Source organism: Pseudorasbora parva, chromosome 24 (genome assembly GCF_024679245.1).
Source record: "Pseudorasbora parva isolate DD20220531a chromosome 24, ASM2467924v1, whole genome shotgun sequence".
Lineage (NCBI taxonomy): Eukaryota > Metazoa > Chordata > Actinopteri > Cypriniformes > Gobionidae > Pseudorasbora > Pseudorasbora parva.
In genome coordinates, this window is record NC_090195.1 from 22575768 (window position 1) to 22600468 (window position 24701).

The 24701-nt window shown below is 39.1% G+C and overlaps 1 protein-coding gene across 6 annotated transcripts in view; it reads right to left on the reverse strand.

The window, feature by feature from the left end:
• The window catches only part of asap1b (ArfGAP with SH3 domain, ankyrin repeat and PH domain 1b), a 126370-nt gene that overhangs the window by 8821 nt on the left and 92848 nt on the right, over window positions 1-24701 (reverse strand). For 4 of the 6 annotated variants that reach the window (XM_067435153.1, XM_067435154.1, XM_067435157.1 and 1 more), the window contains exons 17-24: window positions 17278-17411; window positions 11873-11964; window positions 11499-11685; window positions 9178-9263; window positions 6584-6699; window positions 5005-5072; window positions 4338-4445; window positions 4023-4248 (exon numbers count right to left, since the gene is read on the reverse strand). In XM_067435153.1, the coding sequence (XP_067291254.1) occupies window positions 4023-4248; window positions 4338-4445; window positions 5005-5072; window positions 6584-6699; window positions 9178-9263; window positions 11499-11685; window positions 11873-11964; window positions 17278-17411 (1017 nt within the window). Of the gene's footprint in view, window positions 1-2887; window positions 2957-4022; window positions 4249-4337; window positions 4446-5004; window positions 5073-6583; window positions 6700-9177; window positions 9264-11498; window positions 11686-11872; window positions 11965-17277; window positions 17412-24701 lie in introns of all 6 variants that reach the window. The other 2 variants (XM_067435155.1, XM_067435156.1) reach the window with 1 other exon arrangement.

Here is a 24701-nt window from a genome sequence, read left to right on the forward strand (position 1 = left end):
GTCATTTAACATGGTTCTTTGGAGGATGCAGCAGGGAGGAAGACAGGATAGAAAGGGATGAAAACAAAAAGAATGAGGGTATGGGTATCCAGTAGAATAGGATGACCACTGAAACCGAAGCAGGCCAGATAAGTGAGGCGCTTTAAAGTGGAAGTGGAGAAACTAGAGGAGTGACTTCAGTTGGAGAAGGGCATCAAAAGGGTTGGAGGAGGACATCAAGACACCACAAAAATGTCTAGTGAGTTCTAGTCTACATTATAGATTTTAAAAAGACAGCCAACAGCCAGTGAAAAGCTCAGTCAAAGGGGACAAGGAAAAGGGATGCTTTCTGTGAGAAATAAGCAAAAGCTTCAAGACAATGAGTTCAACAAATTTCAGGCTTTAGTTGTTACTATGGAAAGTCAAATTACCCATTTACTAATATTAGCAGAACTGTAGCAGAATCAGAAGGCGCCAAGTGAAATATATCAAGCAAAAACTGAAGATGATTGGACCTGATAGTGGATTTAGATTATAGTGTCAATAGGCAGCATTTGAAAGTATAAAGGCATCAAGGCATGTATAAATTAAGTTAATGCGAAACATGCTGCCTACTAAGATGCTTATACAGTATCTAGTCGGTTTTGAAAGCAACAGATGCTTCTACTGTATCTAGTCGGTTTTGAAAGCAACATATGCATTCACCATCAGCTAAAATATCCCATAATACTGTATATGTGAATTAGTTGGTTAAAATATTATTGAAATAAGTAAATGATTTTATAATTGTTATTATTAATCTTATGTTTTTTTGACAATCTGGCTAATTTGTTTTAGATCAGAGGTGCAGTTCTTGGAGGGCCACAGCCCTGCAGAGTTTAAAGGGATAGTTCACCCAAAAATGAAAATTAGCCCATGATTGACCCTCAAGTCACAGACAAATACAATTAAGAGTATATATATATAAAAAAATGCCCTGGCGCTTCCAAGCTTTATAATAGCAGTGAAGGACTGTTTCTGTTTTGAAGACCATAAAAGTGCATCTATCCATCATAAACGTACTCCACTCCGCTCCAGGCCTTATGAAGCGAAGCGATGCATTTGTGTAAGAAAAATATACATATTTAAAACTCTACATATGCACGTATGACAGTTAATAGAAGTTAGAGATTACAGTTTGTAAAGTTTTAAATATGGATATGTTTACTACACAAACGCATCGCTTCGCTTCAGAAGGCCTTTATTAACCACCGGAGCCATGTGGATTACTTTTAAACCTTTACTTTAAAACAGAAACATTTACTGCCATTATAAAGCTTGGAAGAGGCAGGACATTTTTAATATAACTCGGATTGTATTCATCTAAAAAAAGAATGTCATATACACAGGATGAATTGAGGGTGAGTAAATCATGGGGTAATTTTCATTTTTGGGTGGACTATCCTTTTAATTTCAACTCTGTGCCAACAATATTATCAGAAAAAAACACCTCCTAAAAAAATCACTTCAAAATCACCAATTATACCCTCCTTTACTATTCCCTACAGTATTCCAGAATATAGTTTATAGTTATATAGTTATGAGTGAATGAAAACAAGTGAGCAAATCTGGACACTGAGTAGTTTGTGCTTGCTGTTAAAAATAATTTGAAACGTAGCAAATTGGCACCTCCAGTGGTAATGAAAAGGTGAATCTGGAAACTATAAACCTTAATTAAACAATTTAATCAGTTAAAAATGAATTTATACCTGCATGAAATTACTGTACACTGTACCGACATTGGACCAGCAATTTAGAAAACAAATGGATAGATGATTCAGCTGTGGGCGCCATCTTCTGGCGAGATGTGGGAATTAATTTGTCACGACCCTCACACTGCATTATGGGTATTCTCTAGTTGAGTGTACACTCATTATTGAAATGCCTATTAAATGCATTATTGCAATGATTGAGTACACTCAAAAACGTCCGCTATGGTTTTGGACACCCCTACAAATTACTGTCCCTTCAAATAGTACCATATTTAAGGGTATAGGGGGCGATTTCAGACACAGCCCTTTAGTTTTCAAATAAGCCTAAAGTGAAATTAGCTGGATCAGGGCTGTTTAATTAGGGTTAAAGCTAAACTCTGCGGGGATGTGGCCCTTCAGGAATTGAGTTTCGCACCCCTTCTAGATCATTTTCAAATTATCTGAATTTTTTTTATTAGGGGGCACAGTACCATTTTAATATTTGGGAATGGTAAGTTTTAGTGTGTTTTTTAAAGTCTCTTATGCTGCCAAGACTGAATTTGTTTAATCAAAAATACAGTGAAAAACTGATATATTGTGAAATATTATTAGAATATAAAATGTTCTATTTTAATATATTTTAAAATATAATTTGTTCCTGTGATGGCAAAACTGAATTTTCAGCTGCCATTACTCCAGTCTTCAATGTTACATGATTCTTTAGAAATCCTTCTAATATGATTTGTTGTTCAAGAAACATTTCCTACAATGCTGAAAACAGTTTTTTTTTCTACTTAATATTTTTCTACAAACCATGATACTTTTAAGGATTCTTTGTTGAAGAGCATTTATTTGAGAGCAAAATCTATTTAACATTATAAACATCAACATATGTTTTACTGTGACTTTTTATCAATTTAATTATTGTATCCTAGATTCAAGTACCTAGTTCTTAATTTCTTTTATAAAAGAAAAAACTATATATTACTGTCCCCAAACTTTTGAATGGTCGTGTACTTTTTTATATAAAACATTCATTTCACACTGCAGCAGCCTTCAGTTTCGGACACAGTAATATAATGTCATAAGATCAAAGAATCAGTCACTAAATAGATTAAATAAATAGAAAGGGTGAATGCAAAAAACAAAAACAAAAAAATAGATAAATAGATAGTCACTGATGTATGGTCGGGTGCTAGCCAGAGTAGCATAGTGGGAATGAGAGCCAAGGAAAGCCAGAGAAGGAGCTGTAAGAGAGACAAGAAAAAGAGAGAGCGAAGAAAAGATGGAAAAAGACCAAATAATATTTTACATAGGTTCACCTATTAATACAGTCATATCAGAAAGTCAAACCATAAACAAAAGTATCGAGTGTAAAAGTTGGGAGTCTGTGCAAAGCCACAGAAAGCAGGTTAACACTCCCATACACAGATATTACAGTTACAGTAGTAGTTATTACAGTCGTTGACTTTTCTGTAAGATATAAATCATTAAAACATAAAAAAAAAAAAAAAAAAAAAAAGCTTTCTGGATAACTTGATTGGGATTGCTCAACTGCTGCACCAGTCCTCATTTTTAACACTTGAAAAGACTTGCATGTTTTGTTCTACACAAAATAAAAGTCATAACGCATTAATTTTGAAACTTTAAAGTTATTTGCTAGTCGCCTTTGCAGAAAACATTGAAACAAAGCTGAAATAAAATAGAGATAACTTGAAATAAGTATTAAAATGACAAAAAAAAGGACAAAAGCACATCATAAAAGGACTGTATTAAATAGAAAATAAAAAAACAAAGTATATATATATATATATATATATATATATATATATATATATATATATATATATATATATATATATATATATATATAATTACTATCATAGTGTATAAATGATTTCTACAATAATAAAAGGACTACAACTACCAAAATAATGTTTTTACAATCATTGTATTTCTTGTTGAGCAACTTGCTAGCAGCATTTAAAAAATGTTTTACAAGCGTTACAAATGCTGCAGGTCTCTTCAAAGGTGCTGACTGAAGTCCTTACTCTTAAATCAAAAACCTTTAGAAACTCCATCGGGAACATGGGTTGAAAATACAAACTTTTCCTCCAGGTCTTAAAACTACAAACTGTCGCTGTACTGAACTGAAATTACAGAAGCTGAGTTTGATTAATACATTTATACAAATGAATATAAATATAATCATTTAAATTAACATATGGAATTATGGAATTCCCCAAAACACGATTTGTTAGAACATATTTTATGTTCTGTGCCATCTGATTGGCTGTTGTGTTTCTGGGTTACCTTTGCCTGCATTCCTAGGTGGCAGAGGTGGGGCATCTGCGACGGGAGAGGACGGACAGTCGGTGGAAACGCTGTACATCTGATTAGTGAGCGCAGTGTATGAGAGACGCTGCTTATCACGCTGGCCAATGAAACTAGGAAGAGAGAGCTTGTCATGAGGAGAGAGACTGGATGAGTGGCAGAAACTCTGCGGACGGGGAGAACGATCCTTCTTAATGGGACTGGGCTGGGAATGGAAGACAATGAGAAAATCATTCAGTCTGTCAGTCACAGAAGTTTGAAATTTTAAAATAGGTTCAAAGGGTAATGCATTACTTTGTCATCCAGATCATCGTCACTCTCGTCAAGCTCTTCCAGTCTGAGGTTCCATTCATATTCCACATGGACTTTAGTATTAAATTTTCCGGCAGCGGCTTGTACTAGCTGAAGCAAACGCACACACACACATACATCCACATAAGTTAGATATACAAAAACAACCATATATTTACATTCCTTCAGCACATCTCCCATATCCCTTATTTATCTTGAAGAAAATATATTCAGGGGCCATTAATTAGTCCATTAGTAGTCAGGGGGTTAGTTCACCCAAAAATTAAAATTCTGTCAATTACTCACCGTAATTAATAATTACTTCTTGTTATACTTTTGTGTACAAAAAAACTAACAAAAATAACGGCATGCTCGTAGAAGAAAGACACAAAGCATTCTTGTCGCTTTATAAAATTAAGGTTGAACCACTTTAGTCACATAGACTATTTTTAAAGTTGTCTCTACTACTTTTCTGGACCTTGAACGATGCAGTGACATGGCTGTTGATGGATGGTTCAGAGAGCTTGCAGGTTTCATAAATAATATCTTAATTTGTGTTCCAAAGATGAATGAAGGTCTGTGTTTGGAGTGACATAAGGGTGAGTAATTAATGACAGAATTTTCATTTTTGTGTGCACTAACAGTTTAAACAGGAAGGATTGTTTCTCACCGCATCCTCACACTGGATGATCTTCATCCGCCTGGCCACATCCAGAGCAGTTTCTCCATTCTGATTGGCTGAAACACGAGGTCACATGTTAACTAGACAATATACATAATTGTTATCATTATGGAACCCAGCAAGTAATGATCCACAGATGTAAAAAAAAAAAAATAAAAAAAAAACTAGGCAATATTATAACTCTAGACTATTCTTTCTAAATAAATCAAAAATAAAACACACAATCATTTTAAATGCAATTTTAAAAGTGAATTTAGGCATAAATATTACATTTAACAGTGCTTTTTAATTATTTGCACTTTTACATTTTTACTTTAAGTGTTAGACAGCAAAGATCTAAATGTGAATCTAAATTTTAAAAAAAATATTAAAATCTAATAATAATAATAATAATATTTTTTATTTATAATGCACTTTATATTTAACAAAATCTCAAAGTGCTAAAATATTGCTTTAATATTGATCTAGATCAAAAATAAAAAAGAACATGTATACATAGGTACATACAGCTCTGGAAATATTAAGAGACCTCTTAACATTGAGAAATTAATTGAGCTGTATATACTGTGTGTATATATTGTACATCCCAAATACACTATATTGCCAAAAGTTTTGGGACGCCTGCCTTTACATGCACATGAACTTTAATGACATCCCATTCTTAAACTGTCGGTTTTAATATGGAGATGGCCCACCCTTTGAAGCTAACATCTTCAGTTCTTCTGGGAAGGCTTTTCACAAGGTTTAGGAACGTCTTTATGGGATTTTTTGACCATTCTTCTAAAAACACATTTGTGAGATTAGCCACTGATGTTGGACAAGAATGCCTGATTTGCAGTCTCCGGTCTAATTCATCTCAAAGGTTTTCTATCGGGTTGAGGTCAGGACTCTGTGCAGGCTGGTCAAGTTCCTCCACACCAAACTCGCTCATCCATGTCTTTATGTACCTTGCTTTGTGCATTGGTGCGCAGTTATGTTGGAACAAGAAGGGGCCATCCCCAAACTGTTCCCACAAGGTTAAGGTTAAATTGTCCAAAATGTCTTGGTATACTGAAGCATAACGATTTTTTTTCACTGGAACTAAGGGGCCAAGCCCAACCCCTGACAAACACCCCCACACCATAATCCCTCTTTCACCAAACTTTACACTTAGCACAATACAGTCAGGCAAGTACGTTCTCCTGGAAACCCCCAAAACCAGAATGCTCCATCGGATTGCCAGACAGAGAAGCGTGATTCGTCACTCCAGAGAACACATCTCCACGGCTTTAGAGTTCAGTGGCAGTGGGCTTTACACCACTGCATCCAACGTTTTGCATTGCACTTGGTTATGTAAGGTTTGGATGCAAACCCATTCCATTAAGCTTTCTAGGCACTTGAGATAATCTGAAGGCCACACAAAGTTTGTAGACATTGTTGGACATACAATGTGATTGGAACACTTGAATTCAATGATTTTGAGGGCTGTACTTTTGGCAATATAATTTATATTGTGCATCCATATAAGTAAGCATATTATGAAAACATCACAATTAAGAAATTGGTAAAAACAGCATGTGTAACTCACTGATATCAGTAGCTGGTTTGCCTCTCAGCAGTAGTTTGAGGCATTCATGTTTCTCATACAGGCAGCAATAGTGCAGGGCCGTGTTTCCTCTCTCCGTCTGTTTATCCAGATTCCCACTAGAGACAAAGACATGAGGAATCACATTTTGATCTTATGACAGAGTGTATTGTACTATAAAAAAAAAAAACCTCACTCAATATCCTATATAAAGCCAAATAAACATGTATTAATACCACAATTTTAGTTGTGAACATGTTAACAACATCATCTGAGCACGCAGATTTTCTTTATTGCAATTCAAATCTTTCCTTGCAGCTGCGACACTAACAAAATGTTTCACTCTTATTGAGCTGCTTCATACCTTTGTAATCTACATGAATTTGGGTCAGCAGTGACTAAACTGCACACATGGGGAGAAAGCAAGTGAATGACCTAGTTCTGTTTACCTAGTAAGATTACAGAGAAAGTGAGAAACAGAGAGGGGCTACGCATCTACACCAGTATATCCAGATAGGCTACTTCATTCAAATAAATGTTATAATTCAATCAAACAAATGTAACCTGAACGCACAGATTTAAAGCGGACAAAATGCGAGATCATCAATGACATCCTTAACTTGTCAATGCTGGCAAATTACCATAGTATAAGCAAGATAATCATGGCTAGCTGTGCATTCAATGATTTGAAGGCACTGCACAGAAGCAACCCACAGAGGTTCTTTGCTTCACGTCGTGCATTAATATCTCTTAATGCACAGCTAGCCATGGATTTCCCCTACTTAACACACATAGTTTTTTTCCCCCCACATACTCTAGCTGTAAGTTTAGGATCAGTATAAAGGGTAAAAAAAAAAAAAAAAAAAAACTTTTATTCTGCAAGGATGCATTAAATTGCCCAAATTACATTTTACATTATCACAAAAGAAATGTATCTGTTTCAACAAAGAAATATTTAAACAAGCACAACTGTTTTTAATATTGTCAAGCATAAAACAATTATCAATTAAATCGATCAAAAGTGACAGTAAAGACATTTATATTTTTTTTCCTAGAAAATCCTAAAATAATGTATCATGGTTTCCAAAAAAAATATTAAAAAGCACAACATTTTCAGAATTTTTGGAAATGGTTTTTGAGCGGAATTATGGTTAATTTTAGAATAATTTCTGAATAAAAGTGTGGCATTCCTCATAGGAATAAATTAGCATCACAGGAATAAATTACATTTGAAAATTTTACAATATAAATTATGAATTTTAAAATGTAATCATGTGTCCCAATATTACAGTTTTTTTTTGTACACTGTATTTTTGATAAAATAAATCCAGCCTTGGTGAGCAAATGATGCTTATTACCAAAACAACAACAAAACCTATCTTAAAGAAAACCCCAAACATTTGAACAGTAGTGTATCGAAATTGTTAACGTCGAATAAAAAAACATCACTCAACATTTGGAACATATTCATTCATACACCGCCATCGGTGTATGAATGAACGTATGGATAGGTGAATGTGAGGCAACATGTAAAGCGCTTTGGATGGCCATAGGGTCTGTTGAAAGCGCTATATAAATGCAGTCCATTTAAAATTCTGTCATCAGTTCTTCTAAACATGTTTGATTTTCTTTGTTCTGCTGAACAGAAAAGAAGATAGTTCGAAGAATGTTAGAAACAAAAGAGTTGCTGGCCCCAATTGGCATCCATTGTAATTATTTTCATACTATGGAAAACACAGGGGGACATTAACTGTATTTGGTTACCAACATTCTTCAAAGAAACTCAAACCAATTTGGAACCAATTGAGGGTAAATAAACAATGACAGATTTTTTTTATTTTTTATTATTATTATTATTGGGTGAATTATGCCATTATATCATTAAACTAATCCTCCTTGCAACTGTCCAGTAACTGCACAAACAGAATTTCACTTAATATTAACATTTTTTTGCAATGGAACGAACTCGGACGGGTATCTTTCAAATGTCATCAGGGTGCAAGTGAGGAGCTGGGAATGGAAAACCTCAAGTGCAGTTGGAGCAGAGTGGACCAACGCGTCCAAAGAAATAAGAAAATCCCAGTTGTCTGGGTTGGATTTATTTCCCTTCTGCTGTCATATTTCTCTTAAACCAACCTTCAGTGCAAACCTGGAATAGTTTCAGTGTTCCAGTTCTCAGGGAAATCAAATTATGATTATTTACTAGGATGTGAGCCAAGTATAGTTCTGGCTCAGACATGGCTTGATCTTCTGTTGTTATGTAACTTTAATCCACACAGCAGAGAGCAAATTGAGCTAAAGATCAACTTATTTTACTCTATTATATGCATAATAATCCCTTCAAAAGTTCTAGAGCTTGTACAAGAACACCTGCCACCCTAAGAAAAAACACATTAAAAACTCATCCTGGTTAACCGTCAAGCTCTTCATGACACTGATGGAACAAAACTAGAGGTGACCGCTGACAGCTGAGGACATAAACTGAGAAAAGAATGCTGAGGATCATTCACTACAAAATACAGAAAATTGATAATCCAAACATGGCCATCAGTTTATCCTCCCAGTTTTTTTGGTGGTAATAAGCAGGTATTTAATACCTGTTCTGGACGAGGAAGTCGACCAGGTGCAGCGAGGTGTGGTCAGCTGTCCTCACGGCGTAGTGCAGTGCAGTCTCTCCTCCTTCCTATAGCATAGAAGAGAACAAAAAAATAGCCATTTAATAACCCATTTTTCTTACTTAATAATTGTCTTGTCTTATCGCGTAAAATACGAAGGATTTTTAGCACAACAAATGAAAAATGAAAGAAATCTAAAAAGAAATGTATCAATGTATTATTTAAAACGAGCAAATACTTTTATAAAATACTTTTATTCGGCAAAGATGCATTAAACTGGTTATTAGTGGCAGTAAAAACTGGTATAATGTTACAAAATATGTCAAATAAATGTTATTCTTTTGAACTATTCATCAAAGAACATTTTGCCAAAACATTTTATAATTGTTCCACACCCCAAAATATTTGATAATAATAAAGAAATGTTTGCTGAGCACCAAATCAGGACATTAAAATTATTTCAAAAAGGACCAAGATTGGAGAAATGGCTGGTGAAAATTCACATTTGCCATCACAGGAAAAAATTACATTTTAAAATATATTAAAATTGAAAAAATATAACTTAAATTGTAATATCATTTCACAATATTAATTCTCTTTCATTCAATATTTCTGTTTTACTCCATTTTTGAATAAATCAAATTAGTGCAACCTTGGTAAGCTAAAGAGAGTTATTTCAAATATATTAAAAAATTTAACTCACTCTAAACTTTTTAAACAGTAGCAGACATACACTGGTCAGGCATAACATTATGACCACTGACAGGTGAACACGGCAGGTGAACAGTGGGTGGGATATATTAAACAGCAAGTGAACATTTTGTCCTCAAAGTTGATGTGTTAGAAGCAGGAAAAATGGGCAAGCGTAAGGATTTCAGTGAGTTTGACAAATTGTGATGGCAAGACAACTGGGTCAGAGCAACCCCTAAAACTGCAGCTCTTGTCAGGTGTTCTCAGTCTGCAGTGGTCAGTATCTATCAAAAGTGATCCAAGGAAGGAACAGTGGTGATCCAGTAACAGCGTCATGGGAACCAAGGCTTATTGATGCATGTGGGGAGTGAAGGCTGGCATTGGTGCTTTGACCAAACAGATGAGCTACTGTAGCTCAAATTGCTCAAGAAGTTAATGCTGATTCTGATAGTAAGGTGTCAGAATAGACCGTGCATCATAGTTTGTTGCGTATGGGGTTGCATAGCTGCAGACCAGTCAGGGTGCCCAAGCTGAACCCTGTCCACCGCCGAAAGCTCCAACTGGACCACAGAGCAGTGTGATGCTTTGGGTAACGTTCTGCTGGGAAACCTTGGGTCCTGCCATCTATGTGGATGTTACTTTGTCACGTACCATCTACCTAAGCATTGTTGCAGACCACGTACACCATTTCATGAAAAGGTATTCCAGCAGGATAACAAAGCAAAGCAACAAAGCCAAAAAATGTGTTCAGGAATGGTTGAGGAGCTCTACAACTAGTTTGAGATGTTGGCTTGGCCTTCAAATTCCTTAGATCTCAATCCAATCGAGCGAGCATCTGTGGGATGTGCTGAACAAACAAGGATCTGCTCCTAACATCTTGGTGCCAGATACTACAGCAGACCTTCAGGGGTTTAGTGGAGTCTATGCCTCGACAGGTCAGAGCTATTTTGGCATGGCAGCAAAAGGGGGACCAACACACACACACACACACATATATATACACACACACACATGTATACACACACATATATACACACACACACACACACACACATATATATATATATATATATCTTTCATTGTGTAATGTATTGATGATGATCCACTAAAAGTATATGACTGAAAGTGACACTGCTTCATATTTAATGATTTATCAAAAGATAAACTAAAAATCAGTTGATACCCTCGCCAGAGCCTACATAATAAAAAGCGAAATAGAGATAATTTTAGATTGAGGATGTTTTTGCGACTACACCCACTCAGGAGCAGCTGTTCATCTCAGAGTCAGGCAGCAGTCCTATCAAAGTCATCAGCTGAAGGAACGAATGTTCTCTCAGTGCGGAAAACTGGGAGAAGATCAAGGCAAAGGATTCAAGTCACGTCCAGAGTGTCTGCTTTCTGATATGCACCAGACCTCAAAATCTGTGCTCATCAAAGGCTCTGATGTGAATGGGACATCCATCACGTCCAGTGATAGGGTCACACTCAGTCCATGTGGACCTACTATCTCCTCCCAGAATCCTCAGTATGTGTTAGATTCAAGCTTTAATAAATCTTTCCAGTGGCCACTTCATTTTTCAACCAGTAAATGGAAAGGTGACTATGTGTCTCACCTGTCCTCCTTCAGGTAGTGGTTCCATTAGCTCCACTCCCTCAGCATACACCTGGATCAGACCTAGCAGGTCATGAGACCTGACGGCCTCAAACAACTCACTCATCTTGGCTGCTGCTGAACTACATGTTTTTCTTGCAAACTTATGATCTACATATTTAGCATTGATGAACTCCTTACGAACAGTCCTAAGATCGACATAAGAGAGGGGGAAATGAAAACAGTATTTAACTTTAAGATCCAACAAATGGTTGCAAATGTTTTTCATTTACATCAAATATATTATAAGAATTAAATTACATTTTAAAAGTACTTGTTTTTTTTCATGCATTTCCCTGTGTATCATTGCTCAATACATTCGCCAGGCATACTTACATGTCACTTGCAGGAGTGGGCTTAGGAGAAGGGAAAGGAAGACTTCCCTCCATTATTTCATTAAAACTACTGTTCCCCACATTCTTGGCCAGCTGAAAACAAAAGAGAAGAAAACTAAATGAAAGATGAATAAATTACAACACATCTAATGTATAAATGTATGATTCCTTTAACTACTCATTATGAAATCTGTACATTGTCATGGGTCCAAATTTGACACCAAAGTATTTTATTGCTATACTAAAGGGGTCTTTTTCAGGCCAAGGATATTTTTTGTAAGATATTTAAACATTTTAAGCGTGTTTATACAGTCAAACCAACATTTTATTCAGACACCTTCAACATTTTCTCACATTATCACAGAGTATTGGCTATAGTTTAGAAAAAGGTAATCAGACTCAGAGTTAAACTGTCAGAACAAATTCATCTTAATAATGTCTAATAACTTTGATAGAACAGGATTCTTAGTAGGACTAGTTGTTAAAGATCCCTAACTTTCAGCACAACAATTGAATGGGGATGTCAGCTTGTATGGGGTGAAATTTGGCACAGATCTCGTGGTCCCACCCGTGCGACACATCTTCAGTTGTGTGCCCGACCTCATTGGGTGTTTCGGCCACTTATCACAAGACACCCTCTGCCGGGGTTGGCCCACCACGGGTTGATCAGACCCAGGTGTGTGTCGCACGGTGGTGGCACCACGCGATCATTTGGCAGCCCATGTTGCGTCCATACGTTTCAGCCATATCCAGTGACTGCTCCGTTCCGCTGCAGTGGCTAGTTCTTTGATTGCCTTCCGTTGGGACTGCCCTCTGATCCCTACTTCCTTCAAGAGCCTTGTGGTAGAGCTGGCTACAAAACCTCTGCATCCCACCTCCACTGGCCACACCTTCACGTTCCAGCCCCGCCCCTCTGCTTCAGCTGCTAAGTTGGCATATCGCAACCTCTTCCGCTCAAATGCCTCGTCGATGGCGTCCTCCCATGGGACAGTCATTTCAACGATGAAGACACGCCGGTAGGACTTGGACCAAAGGACAAGGTCTGGGCGCAGGTTTGTTGCTGCAATTTCGGGTGGGAAGGTGAGCCTCTGGTACAGGTCTACCCGCATTTCCCAATCCCGGGCTGCGTTCAGTGGGCCAGACTCTGGGAGTGATGGCTTAGTCCACTGTTTCTCCCCTTCCCGCATAAAGGTTGTTCTCCGCGGGATGGTAGTTTGGGCATTTAGCGGCGTTGCGTTCGTGCTTACTCTCTTGTTCTCAAGTTCGGCAGCCAAACACCTCAGCACTTGGTTGTGGCGCCAGGTGTACCTTCCTTGAGTTAGGCTTGTTTTACAACCCACTAGGATGTGTTTGAGGGTTGCTGGGGATGCACCTGCACACAGGGAACAGGCTGGGTCCTCTCCATACCAGAGATGTAGGTTGGTTGGGGAGGGCAGGACGTCGTATGTGGCCCTGATGATGAACCTTAACCTATTAGCCTCCATACCCCACATCTCATTCCATGTGATTTTCCTCCTCTCCACGCCATCCCACTTCATCCAGCGGCCTTGCTGGGCTTGGGAGACAGCCTTGGCACATCTGGCTGCCTCCTCCTGGTGGCGCACCTCCTCCACCACCATGTGCCGCCGTTCGGTTGGAGTAGCCTTTTGCCATGTTGGTGTTGCTGCTTCCAATCCAAGGCCCCCTCTGCCATGTTGGACCTGCCCCACTATATCCCGGTGTTTGAGGGCAGCCTTTGCCGCCGCAACCGCTGCCGATGGCTTCCACTTCCTCCCTGTTGCTAGGGTAGGAGCAGCACCTCTGACGACTGGATCCCGGGATTCTGTGAGAGTCATTTCCAGCCTTGATTTGGCACATTTGTACTCCTCCACCAGGCTTGAGATTGGCAGGGAGAGGGCTCCATTGCCATACAGGCCAATGCTGGTAAGGCATCTCGGCAGCCCCAGCCACTTCCTCACTTGTGCATTCACTAGTCTCTCCAGTCGAAAGGCATGAGATAGCGTGACCTCATAGATAGAAATTGGCCACATGAGCCGGGGCAGAAGCCCAAACTGAAAGCACCACAGCTTCAGCTTCCCTGGGAGAGCAGTGCTGTTGATCTTCTTGAGGCCGCTGATTGTATCCTGCCTGAGTTGCTCCACCTGCTTCGAGTCTTTGAGTTCTGCACTATACCAGCGGCCAAGACTTTTGATAGGCTTCTCCAGAACAGTTGGTATTGGCTCGTTGTTGACCTGGAACCTCTCATTGGTAAGCTGGCCCTTGACAATGGAGATACTGCGGGATTTGCTGGGTTTAATCTCCATTCTTGCCCATTTGATGTTTCCTTGAAGTTTATCCAACAGGCGTTTGGTGCATGCATTTGTTGTTGTTATTGTTGTCATGTCGTCCATGTACGCCCTGATTGGCGGAAGACGCAGCCCGCTCTTCAACCGCTCCCCTCCTACCACCCATCGGGATGCTCGAATAATGAGCTCCATCGCCATTGTAAACGCGAGTGGAGATATCGTGCAGCCCGCCATTATGCCTATCTCGAGGTGCTGCCAGGCAGTTGTACTGGCCTGTACTGTCACACAGAATTGAAGATCCTGGAAATAGGCTTTGACCAGCCTTGTGATACCCTCTGGGACTTGAAAGAACTTGAACGCAGTCCACAGAATTTCATGTGGCACTGACCCAAAGGCATTGGCGAGATCCAAGAAAACTACATGCAGGTCTTTCTTCTCCTTCTTAGCTGTCTGAATCTGGTGCCAGATGACATTTGTGTGCTCCAGACATCCTGAGAATCCACTTATCCCTGCCTTCTGCACTGAGGTGTCGACAAAGTTATTCTTCTGCAAGAACACAGATATCCTCTGCGCCACAACACTGAAAAATATCTTTCCTTCCACGTTCAGGAGGCTGATCTGGCGGAACTGATCGATGGTTGAGGAGTTATTTTCTTTGGGAATCAGAATTCCTCCTGCCCGTCGCCATGCCTTTGGTATAATTCCTTTTTCCCATGCTACTTTCATGAGCTTCCAGAGGTACTTCAAGACGCCTGGCGCGTTCTTATAGAGCCTATATGGAACACCATTGGGCCCAGGGGCTGAGGCTGTTCTTGCCCGTTTTACTGTGCTCTCCACTTCGCTCCAAGTTGGAGGTCTTGCTTCCAACTGGTGTTTGGGTGGTTGAATTGGCGGCATATCATCCGGGATGCTGGCTGGCACAAACCTCTGATTGTCAGAGTAAGTCTTCCTCAGGTGCTTCTCTAGTTCTCTTAAGGGTACTTTGAGGGTCCCAGTTTTCTCCTTGACAAAGAGGTCTTTGACAAACTTATAGGGATCTCTGTAGAAGGCAGTCCTCGTTCGTTCCTTCTTCTTATGTTGCTTTCTAAGGCATTCTGCTCTTCGCAGTGTTGCAATACGCTGCTTGATGTCTCCCTGTAGTGCCTCAAGTCCTTTCCTTTCCACTTCTGTGGCCTTCCTCCATTGTTTTCTCAGATTCCTTCTTTCTTTCACCAATCGCTCAATCTCTTGTTGTCTCCTAGACTTGAGATTGACCGATGGGTTCTTCTGCTTCCCAAGGTTTGGGGTTGTACTTTTCACCCCAAATCTCACTGCTCCATAGCTGTAAATGATCTCTCCGATCTTGTCCAGCTTTCTTTCCACGCCCCCTTTCAGACCTTCTAGAAGATGGACGAGGTCTGTGTCTGTGGTTTCCCACTCCTTTTTCTGGCAGGATTTAGGCCACAAAATTTGAGGCTTCCGTTCATTCATCTTCCTCTCTACTGCTATCTGTGGCTGGATGGGCTCTGGACTCATGTCAGTTGGTAGCTCTGTGCTTGGTTGAGCTTCGTCTGGGGTTCTGATACCCTGTGGACTGTGGTGAATATCCTGCCACTGGGCTTCACTCGACTGATTTGCCCTACCTCTAAGGAAGTAGTGGTCAATGCGAGGCCCCTCGCTAGGCTCTCTCAGGCACTTTTTCCTGCCCTGGTGGATCTTGAGACCCTTCTCTGATGTTATCTTTTTCCAGCCACAGGTGCAGCTTTGAAGCTTGTGTCCTGCCAGTACTGTTACCCCATCAACTCTCGTGCTGAACATTTGATTCATAGTCGTTTCCATTCCAGGGTTTGTTACCGTGTGATCCACCGACGAGTCATCTTCCGCCCCCGCTCTCGCAGACTCAAGGGGTATTTTTCCTTTTGAACTTTTCGTAGCCATAGTTGGTTGGATCCAAGTCACTATGTAGTGCAAGGATCCTGCTAACATGGGTAGCTACCCCATGCCAGCCCCGTTGGGGTCTGTTCCCTCCTGCCAGCAGTCTCTTCAGGCCGTCACCAGGTCTTTCCCGGGTTGTCAGCTGCCCTTTCACAGCAGTCACTGGTTTTGACACCAGATATCAGGATTCTTAGTAGGACTAGTTGTTAAAGATCCCTAACTTTCAGCACAACAATTGAATGGGGATTATTGACAGTATTATAATGGATTACAATCAACCAATCAGCTGTTCAATTTTAGTACAATTAGATAATACCAATTTAGGTCAACCAATTACCAAGCAATGCTTAATTTTGTTCAGTCTGTGGTGAAAAAGGTCACATTAGTAATTCAAGAAAAAACACTTAGGCAAAAGGTCAGGTCAAAATGTTTGAATAAATTTGATTCCCAATTTTTGGTTTGACTGTATGTAATGTATTTATTTATTTATTTATTATATATATATATATATATATATATATATATATATATATATATATATATATATATATATATATATATATATATATATATATATATATATATATATATATATATAATTGCATTTACTCTTGATTATGATGCTACTTGCATAGCAAAAATAATAAAACAAAACATTATTATGGTAGACAGCAAGTGCTATTTTAGAATTAGTTATATACAATTACAGTTTGTATGGATATTTTGAATTTTCATTTGAGTTTTCATTTTGACCTTATTCACAATTTTAGTAATGTGCTTTATTCATTTTTATTAGTTTTTGATTTTCAATAATACTATTTTGGTTTCATTTGTTTTTATTTCAGTTTCTAATTTATATTTTTTCCCATCAAATATTTATATTTTATTTTATTTCAGATTTATTTTAATTAGCAAATGTTTTTGATCATTTTAGTTAATAATGATAATTTGATAAAGGTAATACATTTTACACATACAACTTTATTTTCACTGTAGAAGGGACATTGAAATATTTATCTGAACTTTATCTTCTTCAGTTCAGGTATTTTTGTTTGGTTTTGTTTTTATGTATATTGGAATTGTGTCTCAAAAATGTGTTTGTGGTCAAACAATAATTGTCAGACTCCCTGCAGTCCCTCCCTTGGGATCCTGTTTAAGCCTCTCTATACTGTGTTTGAAAAGAAGATGTTTACACCAACGAACACACCAAGAGTTCAGAGGTTCCCAGTTTGTCTAGCTCCATAGACTGGATGCGTGAGATGTGAACGCCCATCTCCCGGTGAATGCCAGAACATTCGATGCAAGTCAGGATTCCGAGGTTAGTCGACAACCATTTGGGATCTGAGAGAAAGAAAAAAAAAGCATGCACAATTAGAAGACAAGCAAAAGCAACCAAAACATTTTATGCTACATGATCCTTTTTTATATATTCTTTACCACAAGGGGTCCTCGTTGGACTCATGATTTCATGTTCTAGAAAGCAAGCCACCCTGGCACCCACCTATTAGAATGCTTTAGATGACTAACTTATTAGTTAACACCTGATTCAGCTCATCAGCTAAATATGCTGCATACCAGCTCCTTTTTATTTGTATCTATTTTTTTTTTTTTTCACCTTGCTAACTTCCCTCTGTGTCGTTCACTCGGATGTGCGTCATTGCTTACGTTGCATGAGTGTCCACTACTGGCTGAACTTTTGCAATGGACTGAACTGGAACGTCCTAACCCCATGATAACTTTGGAATCCACACAAAAGTGGAGTGGAACGCAGCAAAAGTGTGTTGAATAGGGAGACGTTTAAAGAAATCTGGTAGGTGGGTTCAGAGGAGTTGAGAGAAACATTCTTTTAGAATGTAAACACTGTAGTTTAATTCCGAGTGGAGCGTTATCAGCGTATAAGAAATGACTTGTTTGTGTGTCAGTGTTGACGGCAGGTGTGCATATGGCTCCATGAGTGCCAGTGACGTCCCCTGAGCAGAACCAGTGACAGGCAGAAAAAGATAAGAGAACACGCATACACACATCAGCTAAATATAGATACAGGTTTTCTTCAGCAGCACTGAATTCTCAGTAAATCCCAGATACTCATTCTTTATTCCTCTCATTCATTTCTTCCCTGACACCCTCACAATCAATGTCAGCATCACATGCATTCATTCATGTCTGTTTTAGAAGTGAGTCATTAACCAAACCTGTGTTCAAACTGATGAATCACTGTGTAAGTCATGTTACTTGACACAGATTAGACTGTTTAGCTCTCAGCTGAGGGGCTGAACAACAGCTCAACACAAATCTGTAAGACTGTTAAAGCCATTGCGTCACTTGTAGCCTGTGCTGCATTTAAGTGAATCAGCGAATCGGTTTGCTAGAATGGTTCACTTTTAAAGAAGTTGAAACACTGATTATTTTGAGTCATCAGTCAAAGTGTTCATGAAATTCCCCACAGGTATCACTATTACTTATACTTGAGGGTGTTTTTTAAACCCTAACCCCATGATATGTAACCGATCCTACATTGTTTATAGACATGAATGTGACGCTAAAGCATAAAACAACCACTGAAAACACCTAAACAACTTCAGAGCAATAGAGTAATGTGTTGACAGCCACCTAGAAAACATTAGAAACTGTACAGGAACATGTGAAAGTGTTAACAACCACAATAACACCTTTACAACTGAACAGCAAATGTAACATGCTAAAACCACCATACCACCATGAGAACATAGCAAAGCTCGAATAACCTTGTTTCCATGTTCCCCAGATTTGCATGGCACATAATAGACACATGAAAAGGGTCCCATGTTCCCACGGTCCTATGTTTCCTGTGTTTATTAAGCACAAAATGCACTGGTTCTGAATATAGTAGGCCTAGATTTAAGGAAACTAAACAAATGAATGAAGTAAAGGACTCTCAAAAGGTCATTACTTCCTTAAGTTCAGGTTAGGACCAGGCTTAGAAGTTTATAAAGTTGATAGGGCCCTGGGAAAATGAGTCCTGACCTTTTAAAAAGTTTACTTGATATCAGGGTTTTTCCTCCATTGAAAATATTTTGGCTTTCACCAAAGATTTATTTGATCATTTAACGAGAAGATACCTGCCGTTCTGCAGTACCGATACTTATTTCTTAGAGGGAAGTCTTATTTCAAAACCGTTTTAGAAAAAGGACACGGGCCGAGTGGAATAACTATTGATGGTGACTATTGATGGTGAGAAGAGCGCTCGCTCTCGCTCTGTGCACTTCAATTCAAAACACACGAGTCACACATGACGGACATTAGCCAAGAACTAGCCTAATATATGCTGCTTGACTATGCTTGTGTGTCATGTTCGCTTGTTGGTCCATTTGCGATCGTATTGTGGCTCACTTCAGCGATGATAAAGACCCGTTCATTTCCACACCTTATGGAGTATCTAAATCTCCTCACCGTGTGCTTCAAGCATCAGTTCACACAATGTCTCCGACAACTAAGATACTATACTCCTATTATATGTTTGCTTACTCTTTTAGTGATCTATATAACCCTTTTCCAGTCATAATTGTAATATGTCGTTAGCTGGACTGTCGTGCTTGTGTTCTATCGAGTTGTTCATGAGAACAGTTTGATCGCTATCTCTAATCTTGTCATAATTGTAATATGTCGTTAGTTGGACTGTTGGCTCGTGCTATAGAGTTCTTCATGAGAACAGTTTGTGATTTTTGTGATCGCTATGACTCTAATCTTGTCATAATTGTAATATGTCGTTGGCTGGACTGTGCTTGTGTACTATCGAGTTGTTCATGAGAACGGATTGTGTGTGTTTTTGTTTTTGCTGTAACTCTAATCTTGTCATAATTGTAATATGTCGTTAGTTGGACTTCATGCTCGTGTACTATCGAGTTGTTCACAAGAACAGTTTGTGTTTTTGTGATAGAAGGGATGACTTTTTCATTGAATATTCGACCTGGATTAGATACACAGAGATTCTGCTATAGCCGTTGATGCCTCTGGGTTACGTATGTGTGGGGCGGCGCTATCAAAATAGGGGCGAGACCCTTTTGGGGGTAGGGGCGTGTTTGTTTTGGTGATTTGAAATACCAACCTACATATTCTATGTATAACGTTACACTAGTCTGACGTGCAAAACCGTTTTGCTTGCTACTGCTAAGGTTTAGTCGCATACAATAGTCCATAAACCGAATCATGTCCTCATAAACTGTGAGTAAAGACACACAAATGTTGACAGGTCACTAAATACAGTACATACCACTGAGACGGACGTCCTGCTGTTGCTGTTTCTCCTGTTCAATTTATTTCAGCCTGATTCTGGATCACGTATTAGCTGAATCCGATCGATAACATACATGGGTTTGTCCATGCTTTAGGACGTCACCGCTTTGGGTGTGCTCGTCATGCTTTAGTTCCGCCCACACGATACGCCTCCAGGCGCTCTGTTTTTTCCAGAAAGACTCGGTACAGCCTATATTTCTTTTATAAATATAATAAAACTAAAGGCTTTTCAGAGATATGAAGGATGCAATACTACTCTATAGGTACTCAAGATTGACATGAGATTGACTGAAACTGAGTGTTTCACCCCACCTTTAAATATTTCTATGATTACCTTGTGTTTACTTCGCGTAAAAAGTGCGCTTGGCCAGCTACAGAGAAATTGGTAGCCATGGAACAGACAATGCTGAGTGGTGACGCCACTACACGCATTTTACCAGCATGGTTCAGCTAACTGAGCTGAGAATTCCGAGAACGGTTTGTGCCGAACCAAGCTCAAGTGGAAATACTCCACTGTTCCTTACTGTTTTTAGAACCGTTCACCCAATGGTGGAAAAGCTGGCTTTAAACATACAATAATCTGAGGCTTATGCTGTCGTCTGATGAATGTTATGCCTTCTGCTGCTTTAAATGCCTTCTGCAGTTCTTTAAAGTTGGGTTGATTCTAAAGGGCTGTTTATGTTTTTTAAATCCATCAACTGGGAAAAAAAAAAAAACTATTCTGAAAGTTATTCCAAAAATATTGTTCCTCTTTATCTTTATTTGTTTTCATTAGTTATAGTTAGTGTCCTTGGTATGAACAGGTATTTATACTGGCACTATTCAGTAGCTGTTTATCTAACAGGGCATCATCAAAAATCTTTTAGTAGATAACCCTGACAATGTAAACAAAAATACATTTATTAGTATAAGCACAGATTTCCCAGATTTATGATTTACCTTTTCTATTTATCTATGTTACAACAAATTAAAGTAAGTATAAAAGCCCCATGACCCTTTCCTGGGCCACATCCTCTTGAAGAGAGAGAAAAGAATGAGAAAAGGTCTGATCAAACAATCCCTGGAGCTGCAGTCGCCCTCTCAGAACTTTGAGCACAGCTTGCATGAGCCAATTACATAAGAGAGTGATGTAACAGCGCTCGTCTGTCCTGACTGCTGCTGCTTAATCATGAGAGAGACAGACTGATTTCACTGCTAATGGAGTGAGAGAAACAAAAATAGGGATTAAAAAAATAGAGACAGATTGCTGGCAGAACACAAATGAAGAAGAGAGTGAAATGAGAGAGAATCCTAGACAGACAGACTGTGACTGACAAACAGACTGACTGATTGATTTATTGAGGAGAGAGAGAGAGTTCCCATGGTTACGATGGCAGCTGGCAGCAAAATTATAAGCTCCTGATATCAGCATCATTTTACCAGAAAATGTTTGTTTTTTATGACTCAAACAGTAATTAAATAATTGGATACTTAATTGTGAACAATTGAGGCAGAAGATTTTTAAGGTAAAATATTTTATCTACTTGCAATCTCCAAAAAACTGCTTGTAAACTCAACATATCAAGCTAACTGCTAGCAAAGCTAACATTCGGTGGCAGTTAATTCAGTTGAGAACAACATAGGCCTGCATAAAGCTGAGGCATTTTTTCAAAAATGAAGAGGAGTTGGAGATAATATACCCAGCTGAAGTTAAATCTATCAAAGATAAGAAAAAGTTTAAAGAAATTATCCTGAGAGAGAACCCAGAGATACTGCTGTCTGACAACAGCGGAGCAGAAGACAACAGAGTCCGATGTAACCTGCTTTCTTCACTGAATATCCATCAGTCTGGAACACCATTCTCTGCTCTGCCATGACATGCAGAAGGAAAGGAGGCATCAGCAAAGGCAGACAACTCACTCTGGAAGGAGACAACGACACAAAGCTAACAGGGAACCTCTATCACAACGGTACAGTCATGTTCCAAGGACCAGAATCAAGCCTTAAAGAATTACAGAGCAACTTTAAAGACCTTAAATCGGAGGTTCAGAAGATTAAAACAAGATAGAAGAAAGAAAAGAAAGAAACACAGAAGATGGACTCTGCAACACAGTGGGCAACCAACATGAACCCCAGCCCAATAACTCCTCTATCAGAGAGACCCATTAGCACGCCTTCATCTCCAAAGATAAAGGCCTTGAGGGACAACATTGCCGATTTGGAGCAGGACTTCTTCCTATTTAAAGAGGAAACTGCCAACAACCTCAACCAGCTCCTGAACCTGAACAGCCATGACAGCAATGAACAACTACAACAGCTCTGCTGTGCTGTGAGACACCTGGAGGAGGGCAATCAGGAGCTACGACAGGAGCTGAGGGAGGGTGAGAGAGGAACTGGCTCGTAGAGAACAACATGGCCACACCCTGGAGAGACTGCTGGAAGAGACCAGAAAACCAGCTGCACACAATTCAACATCAACAGTGTGTCAACACACAAACACACAACAACTCCGCTCCTGATCCCATCCCAAACTCTCCTCACCATCAGCAGTGTGCCAACACACAACCTGAGAGCTCCTTTACACTTGAACCCATCCCAAATTCTCCTTACCATCAGCAGTGTGTCAAAAACACAAATACACAACACCTCTGCTCCTGATCCCATCCCAAACTCAGCTCACTATCAACAGTGTGTCAACATACAACCTCAGTGCCACCATCAACACCAGCATCACACACAAGCACCAGCAGAGAACAGAAGAGGGAAGACAACATAGTCATCCTCTGTGACTCCAACAGCCACCATCTTGACCACAGACGACTGTTTCCGCGGAGATCTGTGAAGAAGCTCTGGTGTCCGACCTCACACTCTGCTTTGAGACTGCTGAGAGAGGGTGCACTGGGTGAGCCAACACACATCATTATTCACACCAGAACGAACGACCTAAGTGCCAGAAGGACGGATGTCACTAAAGCCCTGTCCAATGTGGTGAAAACTGCCAAGAGGATCTACCCCAGAGCCAAGGTCATCATCTCAACTCTTCTACCTCGCAGAGACGTGCCGCAAAGGACCATCAACACCATCAACACGGAGATAGCTAGAGTCTGTGCTCCAAAACCAAATGTCCACATAGACGACCATCAGCACATCACCCACGAGCCACATGACCACATCCACATCCATCGAGAGGGCATGAGACTGTTCGCGAAAACCATCAAGGAGTCAGAGAACCCATCCTGACCTCGAGGTCAGGTAGACAGACAGCTACGCCTCTTTAGTGGCAGGACGAGGTAGAGCAGACACCAGCGACCTCCCCCAGATAAAACACATGCTGAAAATCATATGTGATAACCTGTTAACTTAAGTTCTCACAGTGTGTCTGTAGACAAGTATCAGAATTACTTCTTAATTAATAAAAATTTTTTTTTTTTTTGTTAAATTTGTAAAATTGATTCACTCAGTAAATTTCTATATATCATCTATACCTTTTTAATTGATTAATCTATATTTTAAAACATAATTTGGTCATGAATTCATTTCTGGTATACAATATTGAGATGTAACCATTTACCCTGTATTTTACAACCTATTGAGTTATGTCATAATATATTTACAATATAGCAATATATATGTCTTTTTTTTCTTCTTCTTTAATTATATTTTGTATTTATATATATATATATATATATATATATATATATATATATATATATATATATATATATATATATATATATATATATATACCTGTATAACTTGTTACATGTTTAATGCTTTGGCAACATTGTACTATCCGACAGTCATGCCAATGAAGCTGAATTGAATTGAATTGAATAGAATTCAGAGAGAGAGGAGAGAGAGAGAGAGAGAGAGAGATAGAGAGAGAGAGAGAGAGAGAGAGAGAGAGGAGAGAGAGAGAGAGAGAGAGGAGAGAGAGAAAGAGAGAGAGAGAGAGAGAGAGAGAGAGAGAGAGAGAGAGAGAGAGAGAGAGAGAGAGAGAGAGAGAGAGAGAGAGAGAGAGAGGTGTCAAGATAAATCACTAAAAAAAAGAAAAAAAATTACTTCCAAATTAAGCAATTTAAAAGAAAGACACATCTCTCAATTAAAAGGATAGTTCACCTAAAAATTAAAATTAGCCCATGATTTACTGACCCTCAAGCCATCCTCTGTGAATATGACATTCTGCTTTCAGACAAATACAATCGGAGTTATACACAGATATGAATACGTAGATACCTCATTAGCGACTGTTTCTATGGGCCGCTATACGTTAGCCGTCCGCCATTTTAGAACAAATTTAGTCCATTCTGTCACATTTGCGGGTGTTCTCCCCCGAGATGTGCTTTGATTTATGACGGGCAGCATATATCTGCTGTAAAT